We start from the raw sequence: 13,188 nt of genomic DNA, 5'->3' as shown, positions 1-13,188 counted from the left end.
ATTAAAAAACATTGATAATACATTTAAAATTATCTATTTTTTTATTGTTTTGGAAGCATTGACATTTTTACACACACTAGATAGTTTTAGCGAGAAAGCTCAAAGTGTGTGACGTCATAAAAATCCATCTCTTTTTTATGAGAGTCCTTTCCCACTTCTCCTCTCATCCCTCCTTTATAGACATATTTTTATGACGTCACACATGACACATTGAGCTTTCTCGTTTTAGCGATATCCATAATGATTTGGTTTCAATGTTTTTTTTTAAGTTTTGAAATTTCATGTTTTCTTATTAGATGTTAAAAAAAAAAATCTTGGAATCTTACTAATGTTTTATCAATGACCTACTGTTATTAATAACATTATAGAAAAAAATCCTCCAATAATCTTAAAGTTAATCTTTCTAGTGTTCCTTGTAAAAATGATTATTTTGTTTTAATGCACATATGCTGTTATTGTTATCTTTACAAAGTTTGTACTATATTGAAAAGAAACTTTGGCGCTATCTCTCAAAGTAACCTCTTGAGCCCTGACAAACCTCCCTCCCCTCCTTAATTTAAAAACATGAAAATAAAGGGGTAGTAAGGTTAGGTTATATTGAGTACTAGGTAGTCCCGCAGGTTTAAGGTAATGTTTTAAAAGGTAAAGGTTCAAGGCAATGTTAGTACCCATACAGGGGTTAAGCATAAGAAAAAAATACCCCCCCCCCTAGTATCAATCTATTTCAGAGAGAGTGGGGCTGTCATTACTCCCTGGTCACTTGTAGGAAAGCATCAAAACTTTTATTTGCAGTTGGATGATATAGAATTATTGGATCATGGAAAGAAAACAAAGTCATTCCTAATTAGGACAGAAGTCACTGGAAATTGGTCTAAGGAAGGCTACTTATGTCCTTCATCTAACAAAATCTAACTTAAGGGAGGTGACTTATGTCCTTTGTCTGACAAATTCTTACATTAGGAAGGCTGTTTATGTCCTTCATGTTGCAAAACTTAGCTTTTCTGTCCTTCACATAGCAAAACCTTAATAAACATAGCTTTTCTGTCCTTTACATAGCAAATTCTTGCAAAACATAGCAATTTCTTGCAAAACATAGCAAATTCTGGCAAAACATAGCAAATTCTTGCAAAACATAGCAAATTCTTAGAAAACATAGCAAATTCTTGGAAAACTTTGCTTTTCTGTCCTTCACATAGCTAATTCTTGCAAAACATAGCAAAATCTTACAAAACATAGCTTTTTTGTCCTTCACATAGCTAATTCTTGCAAAACATAGCAAATTCTTGGAAAACTTAGCTTTTCTGTCCTTCACATAGCTAATTCTTGCAAAACATAGCAAATTCTTACAAAACATAGCAAATTCTTGCAAAACATAGCAAATTCTGGCAAAACATAGCAAATTCTTGCAAAACATAGCAAATTCTTGCAAAACATAGCAAATTCTTGGAAAACTTAGCTTTTCTGTCCTTCACATAGCTAATTCTTGCAAAACATAGCAAATTCTTGGAAAACTTAGCTTTTCTGTCCTTTACATAGCTAATTCTTGCTAAACATAGCAAATTCTTACAAAACATAGTAAATTCTTGCAAAACATAGCAAATTCTGGCAAAACATTGCAAATTCTTGGAAAACTTAGCTTTTCTGTCCTTCACATAGCTAATTCTTGCAAAACATAGCAAAATCTTACAAAACATAGCAAATTCTTGCAAAACATAGCAAATTCTGGCAAAACATAGCAAATTCTTGCAAAACATAGCAAATTCTGGCAAAACATAGCAAATTCTGGCAAAACATAGCAAATTCTTGCAAAACATAGCAAATTCTTGCAAAACATAGCAAATTCTTGGAAAACTTAGCTTTTCTGTCCTTCACATAGCTAATTCTTGCAAAACATAGCAAATTCTTGCAAAACTTAGCTTTTCTGTCCTTCACATAGCTAATTCTTGCAAAACAGAGCAAATTCTGGCAAAACATATCAAATTCTTGCAAAACATAGCAAATTCTGGCAAAACATTGCATATTCTTGGAAAACTTAGCTTTTCTGTCCTTCACATAGCTAATTCTTGCAAAACATAGCAAATTCTTACAAAACATAGCAAATTCTGGCAAAACATTGCAAATTCTTGGAAAACTTAGCTTTTCTGTCCTTCACATAGCTAATTCTTGCAAAACATAGCAAATTCTTGCAAAACATAGCAAATTCTGGCAAAACATTGCAAATTCTTGGAAAACTTAGCTTTTCTGTCCTTCACACAGCTAATTCTTGCAAAACATAGCAAAATCTTACAAAACATAGCAAATTCTTACAAAACATAGCAAATTTTGGCAAAACATAGCAAATTCTTGCAAAACATAGCAAATTCTGGCAAAACATAGCAAATTCTTGCAAAACATAGCAAATCCTTGGAAAACTTAGCATTTCTGTCCTTCACATAGCAAATTCTTGCATAAAATAGCATTTCTGTCCTTTCAATTTATGAGATCTTAAGCTACAGACAGAAAAACTTTGCTTTTTTGTTTTCAATAAACCAGGATATCATAACACTAATGGAGTAACAATGTTGTTTGCAAAGTACAGTTGAAGCTTTCTGACTGCCCTTGTACTATGTGTGTTAGTGTCTGTGTATGTTCTCACAGCTTTAGTGGCCAGGTGGAAATATTGAGAGCCAAAATTATCAATTTAAAATTTAGAAATGTAGATTCTCTACAAAAATGTAGTCTCTTGATTTTTTTACTAGGCTCATTACATATTTTTTTTGTATTTTTTAAAATATATTTTTTTGGCCACCTAGGAATTTCATAATAGTATAGAAGGAAGAAAGTAATGTACTGTTTAAACTTCTATCTAACAGAAGATGAGAACTTACCTAACAATAGTAAATAAGGTTTAAAGAGTACATTTTTATATTATCTTATTCAGTGTTTATTTAAAATAACCAATAAAATTAAATCTTTATTCCACAATTTCATGTAACTGGAACACTGGAGAAGAAAAATTTAAATCCATTGTCCTAGCATTGAATTAAAGAATTTATGTAATATATTTAAGAAGATTAATTATTTTTCATGTGACAGTTCCAATTGGTAGATCTTAAGGAGTAGTTTAATTCTAATTAATTTTTCGGGTATAGTCCCTTTCCTGACAACGCTCCTTAAGGGGCGATTCTTTATTTTTTTCACCCTGTGAGGCAATCACTAACTAATATAACCTAACCTAAACTAAAATAACCCATCAAAAGCCATTTAAAATATATAAGACGAATCGCCCCTTAAGGGGTGTTGCCACAAAAGGGACTATTCCTCATTTTTCTATTATTGAAAATATAGAATTTTGATTTGATTTTTTTTTATTTTACAATGTTTTTTTTCCACTGTTTTAATTAAACGTTCCCCCCTTTTCCTCTTGTTAATAATGTACTATTACATTGCGTCGATTGTAAATTAATATTATTTAAATATTGTCTGCTAGCAATATGCAGTGGATTAGAGCCGGTTCTCTGCAATACTGAAAAATTATATAAAGCATAATATGTACATTTTTATGGCCGCGGAAAGCTAAATATAATACGATGCGTCGTATATTCCTGAACTATGAATCATAAAATTATTGGAGATAAAATATCCTGTGGGGCAATCACCTAACCCAATATAACTTAACCTAACCTAAATAACCTCTAAAATGCCATTTTAAAAATACGACGAATCGCCCCTTAAAGCGTTGCCACAAAAGGGACTATTCCCGAATAATCTTATGATCTAATTAGGGATCTAAAGGGAAAGAAAATGGCCGAAAATTGATATACATCCCCAATGATGATGCACAAAATTATCCTTTCTAAGATCAAAATTAGTGGTTGAACATTTAAACACATAACTAAACTAACCAACCAATTCAAAAATCAACGTTCCAAAAGTTGGTTAATCTACGAATAAGAAAACGTTATTATAAAACTTTTGGGACTAACGTGTAATAAACAGACCAATGTCTACTCTCTATCTAAATAATCTAAATTTAAATTATTTATATACTAACATGTATAAGTATAAACAAAATTAAACAAGGATGACAACATCCATAAAAGCGTAGCTCTAAAATCAGTAGGGTCTGTTATAGGAATCATCATGCAAAGTTTGAAATTGATAAGACAATTATATCATGTCTAAATTTACGAAAAGAGGTAACTGTTTCATATAGAAAGAACCAACCTAATTATAGAAAAGCTTCGTTTTGAACAGAAGTTTCAGGGATCTCTAGGGAAAATGGCCGGTAAATTTGTGTACATTCCCAGTATAATTAATTTAAAATACCCCTTTCAATACTTTACTTATTTAAAGTCTAATGTACCCTCCCTCCCTGGGTTTATATAAAGATAAAAGATTAAACAACAACTCTAATAATTAAACCAAGTATTTTTTCAGGGATGATTTTTCATGGAATGGTAAATTAGTTTTATTTTGTATTACAAAAATAAAAAAAAACTCTTATTTATTCAATTCTAAATATTTATGGGGAGAAAAAAATCTAACTTTCTATCCGCTTTCCTAAAAGTTCAAAGTAAGCCCTTGCAATCGTTACATAATTTATCAGCTGATTTATTTGAACCGCTGAAAATGAAGTTGTCAACCATCTTTAGAGTTTGTACCAGATAAATGGAGAATTGCATTAGATGAGATTAACAGCTATGACACTAATATGCCTATGCTCTATGTAGAGAGGTGTGTACTTTTCATCAAATACAAATGTCCAAATTTTTATCTTTGAGAGGGTTAGTTAATTTTTTTTTTCTTGGGCAATTTCTCCTGTTTCTTTTATATAAGCATTGATAATTGTATAGGTATATTTTATGAAGAAAAAAATAGTTTGATATAATAATCAAAAATAAATATGTAGAAATATTAGATTCATATTAAATACTTATGGTCTAATATTTTATGTGTTGGCTACTGTAAAGGATTATGAAATAAGTTTGATAGATAGATAGCCAGTCAAGGAACGGGAGAAAGTTAATAATGTACAAGTGGCCAAAAAAAAATATATATTCTAAAAAATAAAAAAAAATATGTAATGAGCCTAGTAAAAAAATCAAGAGACTACATTTTTGTTGAGAATCTACATTTCTAAATTTTAAATTGATAATTTTGGCTCTCAATATTTCCACCTGGCCACTAAAGCTGTGAGAACATACACAGACACTAACACACATAGTACAAGGGCAGTCAGAAAGCTTCAACTGTACTTTGCAAACAACATTGTTACTCCATTAGTGTTATGATATCCTGGTTTATTGAAAACAAAAAAGCAAAGTTTTTCTGTCTGTAGCTTAAGATCTCATAAATTGAAAGGACAGAAATGCTATTTTATGCAAGAATTTGCTATGTGAAGGACAGAAATGCTAAGTTTTCCAAGGATTTGCTATGTTTTGCAAGAATTTGCTATGTTTTGCCAGAATTTGCTATGTTTTGCAAGAATTTGCTATGTTTTGTAAGATTTTGCTATTTTTTGCAAGAATTAGCTCTGTGAAGGACAGAAAAGCTAAGTTTTCCAAGAATTTGCAATGTTTTGCCAGAATTTGCTATGTTTTGTAAGAATTTGCTATGTTTTGCAAGAATTTGCTATGTTTTGCAAGAATTTGCTATGTTTTGCAAGAATTTGCTATGTGTTGGACAGAAATGCTAAGTTTTCCAAGAATTTGCTATGTTTTGCCAGAATTTGCTATGTTTTGCAAGAATTTGCTATGGTTTGCCAGAATTTGCTATGTTTTGTAAGAATTTGCTATGTTTTGTAAGATTTTGCTATGTTTTGCAAGAATTAGCTATGTAAAGGACAGAAAAGCTAAGTTTTCCAAGAATTTGCAATGTTTTGCCAGAATTTGCTATGTTTTGCAAGAATTAGCTATGTGAAGGACAGAAAAGCTAAGTTTTCCAAGTATTTGCAATGTTTTGCCAGAATTTGCTATGTTTTGCAAGAATTTGCTATGTTTTGTAAGATTTTGCTATTTTTTGCAAGAATTAGCTATGTGAAGGACAGAAAAGCTAAGTTTTGCAAGAATTTGCTATGTTTTGCAAGAATTTGCTATATTTTGCAAGAATTTGCTATGTTTTGCAAGAATTTGCTATGTTTTGCCAGAATTTGCTATGTTTTGCAAGAATTTGCTATGTTTTGTAAGATTTTGCTATTTTTTGCAAGAATTAGCTCTGTGAAGGACAGAAAAGCTAAGTTTTCCAAGAATTTGCAATGTTTTGCCAGAATTTGCTATGTTTTGTAAGAATTTGCTATGTTTTGCAAGAATTTGCTATGTTTTGCAAGAATTTGCTATGTTTTGCAAGAATTTGCTATGTGTTGGACAGAAATGCTAAGTTTTCCAAGAATTTGCTATGTTTTGCCAGAATTTGCTATGTTTTGCAAGAATTTGCTATGGTTTGCCAGAATTTGCTATGTTTTGTAAGAATTTGCTATGTTTTGTAAGATTTTGCTATGTTTTGCAAGAATTAGCTATGTAAAGGACAGAAAAGCTAAGTTTTCCAAGAATTTGCAATGTTTTGCCAGAATTTGCTATTTTTTGCAAGAATTAGCTATGTAAAGGACAGAAAAGCTAAGTTTTCCAAGAATTTGCAATGTTTTGCCAGAATTTGCTATGTTTTGCAAGAATTAGCTATGTGAAGGACAGAAAAGCTAAGTTTTCCAAGAATTTGCAATGTTTTGCCAGAATTTGCTATGTTTTGCAAGAATTTGCTATGTGAAGGACAGAAAAGCTAAGTTTTCCAAGAATTTGCTATGTTTTGCAAGAATTTGCTATATTTTGCAAGAATTTGCTATTTTTTGCAAGAATTTGCTATGTTTTGCAAGAATTTGCTATGTTTTGCAAGAATTTGCTATGTTTTGCAAGAATTTGCTATGTTTTGCAAGAATTTGCTATGTTTTGCAAGAATTTGCTATGTTTTGCAAGAATTTGCTATGTGAAGGACAGATAAACTATTTTATGCAAGATTTTGCTATGTGAAGGACCAAAAAGCTAGGTTCTGTGTGGTGAAGGGAGGCTACTTATGTCCTTCATCTTGCAAAATCTTTGTTAAGGGAGACAAGTTATGCCCTTCATCTAACAAATTCTCACATAAGGGAAGCTACTTATGTCCTTCCTAGGAAGGTGACTTCTGTCCTAATTAAGGAATGACTTTGTTTTCTTTCCATGATCCGAATTATTAATACCGAATCATAACCATAATTAATGCAGAATATCCGTGGATATTATGGCAGGGGGGAAAATTGTTGTCAATTTAGCTTGCTAAAATGAAATTTATTTATTGATCAGTTCGTTCATCTAGTAGGAGAGGAGGGAATGTGGTAAAGGGGGTGGAAGGAGGAAATCGTTAATAAAGCCCGCTGCGTGTTTCACTTTATTGATAGAACATAAAAATCTGATGTAAGATCCAAGTAATAATTTAACCGGGAATAGTCCCTTTAGTCTCTTAAGGCGCGATTCGTCGTATTTTAAAAATAGCTTTTATAGGTAATTTTAGGTTAGGTTAGGTGATATTGGGTTAGGTGATTGCCCCACAGGGTTAGATAATTGGACCCGCAGGGTTAGAGCCTCCCGCATGGGCTAGAAATAGGATAAAGGTTGAGTAAAAAATACGAAGAATCGCCCCTTAAGGTGCGTTGCCACGAATGGGACTATACCCAATTAACCATTATAACCAGTGGCGTGCACAGTGTTCCACCAGGGAAGGGCGAGACTTTTTAAGAATAGACATAGGATCCTAGAGGTGGTATAATAACCCCTTAATTTTGACGGTGGAGTATACATTATGATTGATTTGTTAGGTAAATATGCAGATCACCAACAATGTTAAAAAGGAAGCAGCTTATAATGTCTACAATAAATGACCTTATACTATACAATTACCAATGATAGGCCAGTATAAATTTTATGATTGGTAATAGCCATGTATACTTGCCTATCATTTGTCATTTGTATGGTATGACGTCTTTTTTTATAGGCACTATAAGTTGCTTCGTTCAACAGGATTGAAATAAATACATACCTGGAAAGCTGCCATGATACTGAAAACCTTGCCAACCTCCAGAGGACCAACACATTTGGTCACCAAGGATCTTTAAATTGTTATAGGAATCAGTGAAAATTCATTCACTACCAAGAATTCATGGAGGTCGCAGAAAGTATTCTCCTGTCCCACCCAATTCCATCTTTCGATGGTGTGTTAAATTCTGTCTTTGGTAACTGGTGAATATGGGATTAGGTAGGGACATGACTTGGTGATTTCCCTCAAAGTGCCCATTTGAAATGAAATCAAGGGTGAGTGGAGTTATTCTTTGTCCCTATTGTCTAACCAATGTGGGTAACCCTAACCTTTCGAGGACCTATACCTGATCTGCCTTAATGATGCAGGGCTTCCCTGTATTACATAAACCCAACCTAAACAACCTCTGTACTCGACTAGACATTGAGTGAGGACTTGAATGTGAAACAATCACTGCCCCCTCCATTCTTACGAACTAGTAATAGCTACACATAGCACCGAAACCAAAAATAGCACAAAAAAGTTATTTAGCTATTTGAAAACTAGAACATAGAAACCTTCTAACGTTGCATATAAAGAGAAATAAAACTGATTGCTACATCCTTTTTAGTATATTATAATATAATATTTCTTTATATAAAAAAGGTAAATAATAATAAGACTTAAAACAAATATTTATATTGGAGAAATACTATATATCAATATACCTCTTTTTTCTTGCAATAAATAATCTTTTATGAGCTTTATCCAGAAATGATAAAGTATAAATGTTTTTTTTTCTAGAAACTTTCCATAAGTGGGTTTAAAGCCATATTCTGGAGGGTGAGAGTTACTGGTTTAAAAATTTTATAGAAAAGCGATGGCTATAAGAATATTAGGTAAAACATTTTAAAAGGACAAACGTCGATTATTGTTTTTTAAAATTTATCCTATGGATGAAGTTGTTTAATTGTTTTACTGTTAGTGGAATTTGTTCTTAAATTTTGGAAGATTTTTTTTTTCATAATTAGACGTTTATACTTAAGAGATGGCAATTTAACACCTTTGTCCCTTTAGTAAGAATTAAATAATAGCTGCGCTGCTAATAATAAAAACTGACCTTGTTACTGTTGTAATTGTGACACTAAAATATTAAACAATATTCTTTTATATTCAGGGATCTAAAGGGATATGAAAAAGACCTATAAATTGATGTACATCTTCAATGATGATACACAAATTTACCCCTTCTGTGAAATTTTATGGTTTTAACGTTTGGACACTCAATATAACGAACCAACCAATCAAAATTCAATGAAAAGTATGTAAAGTTGATGAGCTAACAAATAAGAAAACGTTTTGATATAAAATTGGGGACTATTGTAATAAACGGCCTTATGTCCCATCCCTCTCTGGTTGTGCTACATGTGCAATTCATAGCATAGGTAAAAAGAACAGACAAAAAAGGATAAAAAAGTGCTTCTAAAAGATAGAGAAAATAATCGTTATCATCCTTATAATAAAGTAACAGGATGTGTGTGTGTGTGTTTGTGTGTTTGTATGTTTGTGTGTGTGTGTGTTTGTGTGTTTGTTTGTACCGAAGGATCTCGCTAACCGCTGAACCGATCGGTTTCTCCTTTACAGGGTAGCTTCTCATATGTCCCGGGAAGGTTTATAACTATTTTCTTGGGGGGTGGGACACCCCCAACCCCCCCAAAAAATGAACCCCCCCCAAAAAAAAAAAATTTTTTTTTTACTTTTTCTTTTAAAATCTAAAATAAGAAGTTGAATTATTAAATTCGACTCTCTCCTCCTCAAGTGCCCCTAGAGGCTTCTAGGGGCGAAGCCGCTAGTATTATATAAAGTGATACGGTTTTTTAATCTGTAGCTTTAGATTTCGATAACTACTGAACTGATTGAGTTCTCCATTAAATGGAGGCTTGAAATAGGTGCCTAAATAGTTTTAGTCTATTTTTCTAGATAAGTTTTGGTTTGGTTTTAGGCTATTTACTGCTTTTCCTATCACTTCGAATACAAAGCTCTTAAATACTAGAGGCGTTGCTAAACTAATTCCTTAAAAAGTAGCACGTTTTTTGTTTTGTTTCGAGCTTATGATTTCAATAAGTAAAAACTGATTAAGTCTTCCTTTTCAAGAAAGGACCGGGTTAGTGCAAATTTCTATTTAAATATTGGTGAAAAATTGTCTGTAATTCGATGCTATACATGATTTTTCAGTATGGCTGAGAACCGGTTCTAATCCAGATGATATTGATCGGTGTAGCGGGACAAAGTGTCTTACAAATCATCCATGTGATTATCCATCTCTTTTTAAGGGGTTTTCTTTCCCACTTCTCCTATTATGTCCCTCATTTTTATGACGTCACATGGCTGATTTGTTAGGACACTTTGTCCCGCTACTTGATCGGTTTGAAAGCCAGAGTGGAATATGCATTGTATAATTATTCATATAGCCATGACAAAGAACTTTTCACATTCTATAAACTTTTTTTTAGAAACTTTTATTTCCTTTATGTACCTTTGTCAATGCAGGGATCCAAAGAGATAAGACAATAGCCGATACATTGATGTTCATCCCCAATAATGATACACAAAATTGTCTCTTCTCTAGATTACGATTTTTTGATGAAACGATTGGACATGAAGTAAATTAACCAACCTATCAAAATTCAATAAAAGCTCCAAGGTTGTACAGCCAATAAATAAGCAAACGTTATTGACTTTGTGACCCAATGTAATAAACAGCCCAATATCCCCTAACTGCCTGTTGTCAATGACTATCATGTACTGTGTCATAAATGCAAAAAAAAAACTAACAAAGAACATAAAGTTTGACAAATGTTATTCTTCCAGTATGGCTTCAGGTTCTTGGCCATACTGAAATATTATGCATCGCAAATCGTATTATAGACAATTTTCACGAAGAATTAAAATCCAAACTAAATTATTATTACTTACTAGTTTTGTTAGCCCGGCTCTTCGCCCATCGGGGCCAACAAAACTGAAATTTGGCCAAGACATGATTGTTTTTGTCCTGGTTATATTTATAATTATTTACTTTAAAAAAAATAATACAATGTTGTGTAGATCATTTTATGGCGTTGCTACAAAAGACCAACTCTACAAAAGACCAACACTACAAAAGACAAACACTAAAAAAGACCAACACCTACAAAAGACCAACACTACAAAAGACTAACACCTACAAAAGACCAACACCTACTAAAATCGTAATGATGGAAGGTCTAAAACTACAAATGGTCTACCATTATATCTGTGTTGATCAAATTAATAACATGAATGCTATAAATAGATTATAAACGACACAATTACGAGAAAAAACAGAAAATTATTTTTTTTGTATCAATGCAATGTAATGAAATAGTTGTATAAAAATATTCACAATTTTAAAGAAAAAATCTTCCTATTTTAATGGTATATATATGGCGATAAAAACACAAAGACAAAATTCAAATTCCGTCCGACAGTTTGTCCAAAGTCTGTGTTGGCTACGTAACGGAATAGTTCCGAACCTGATACAACCTTTCTTTTAACAAATCGACCCTTTTGTAGTTGTTGGTCTTATGTAGGTGTTCGTCTTTTTTAGGTGTTGGTCTTATGTAAAGTTGGTCTTTTGTAGGTGTAGGTCTTTTGTAGAGTTGGTCTTTTGTAGCAACGGCCATTTTATTCTCTATTTGCCTCTCCCTGCACAAAAGACCGAATAATCTGTGATGACATTCCTTTTTTCTTCCACTCAACATTCTTCACATAATATTTAAATCTATAATAGTTACTTAACACGTTCTTCCAAAATATTTAACCCTTACAGATCGGGTCCCAATTCCCGCCTTAATAGATCGGGGGGGGGGGGGCTCCAAGAGCCCCCCCCCTCTATCTCGGCTCCTGTTACAGATAAAGACGTAAAAAATTTTTCTGGTGGTTCATGTGTATTTTTAGAGAAAATTACTTTTTCTAGTCATAGCAGTCAGGCCGCTAAATTTTAAAACAGCTGTAGAGCGGCCAATTTTGCAGCTAGGATGACTAAATTTTAGGACGAACTTTTATTTTTCATAACAAAAAAATACTTTTTTCTGATCATCGCCGAAAAATGGCAAATAACGGAAACCGCCATTTTCGGCGATTACGGCGGTAAAACGGCGGTTGGCGGCGCCAATTAATATTTTATCTGTTTATTGTTGCTCAAGGATTTACCAAAACAATGTATAGCTGTAGTAGAAGCCACGATATTCATGATATATGTCTGTAGTAAAAGCCGGAAAAAAAAATCGGTCATAGAGTCGGGCAGGGAGCGGTCAAACGGTCATAACACCACTTTTCTCAGAAGGTCATTGATATCTAAGTATTCCCCCCCACCCAAAAAAAAAATTAGGTTTCTACCTTATACTCAAAAGTCATAATGTAGAAATTAACCCTTACAGATCGGGCCCCAATTCCCACCTTAACCCATTAGTGCCGAACTTCCCCCCTGTCGTCAGAATCACTTGAAATTTTAAACACAGCTTCCTTAAGGGATTGTAAGACATTTGTATTTTTAGATTTTTTGATTTGTGGCATACCAAAGAAGTTTTTTTTTTGCGTCGTTTCCGACGCATTCGGACTAATCATTTTTCCCATGCGTCTATTATGTACCATATCGGACTAATCATCTTAGGCTTTTACTGTATAATCTATTAGTTGCTTCGCCCCTAACCTTAGGTTGGGTGGGGAATGTCAGAAAAATAGCATAAAACCATCCCAAGATATTTATAAAGCTTTCCTGATAAGTAAAACCAGTTCAGACCCGAAATTTCTATAATCTTTAGCTTCAGACAAAAACCTTACTACTTTATAGTATGGAACACTATACTAGCAGCCGCTTCGCCCCTAGAGGCATCCAGGGACCCTTGGGTTTGGGGGGAGTCAAACCCCCTCTTTCAATTACAGTTTTTAAAGAAAAATTTTTAAATAATAATGAGAGGGGTTTATTATTTTCTAGGGGTGATTTCTCCTAGAGCGGTTGTGGTACTCTCCCCCAAAATAGTTATAAACCTTACCAGGTCCTATGAGAAGCTAAAATGTAAAGGAGAACCATATCGGTTCAGTGGTTAGTGAGATCCCTTAGTACACACAGACACATGTATGTAGAATGTA

At 33.0% G+C, this 13,188-nt stretch overlaps 1 protein-coding gene across 1 annotated transcript in view; it reads right to left on the bottom strand.

Annotated features, from left to right (window-relative positions):
• The window catches only part of LOC145334704 (putative peptidoglycan muropeptide transporter SLC46), a 60,487-nt gene that overhangs the window by 5,026 nt on the left and 42,273 nt on the right, over positions 1–13,188 (bottom strand). The window contains exons 15-16 of the mRNA XM_080180278.1: positions 9,140–9,163; positions 8,044–8,113 (exon numbers count right to left, since the gene is read on the bottom strand). Coding sequence (XP_080036404.1) covers positions 8,044–8,113; positions 9,140–9,163 — 94 coding nt within the window. The remainder of the gene's footprint in view (positions 1–8,043; positions 8,114–9,139; positions 9,164–13,188) is intronic.

This window comes from Acartia tonsa, chromosome 12, assembly GCF_053477335.1.
Source record: "Acartia tonsa isolate MP-2025a chromosome 12, ASM5347733v1, whole genome shotgun sequence".
Taxonomy (NCBI): Eukaryota; Metazoa; Arthropoda; class Copepoda; order Calanoida; family Acartiidae; genus Acartia; species Acartia tonsa.
The sequence above is the reverse complement of the archived record's forward strand: the minus strand, read 5'-3'. Positions and strand labels throughout refer to the sequence as shown.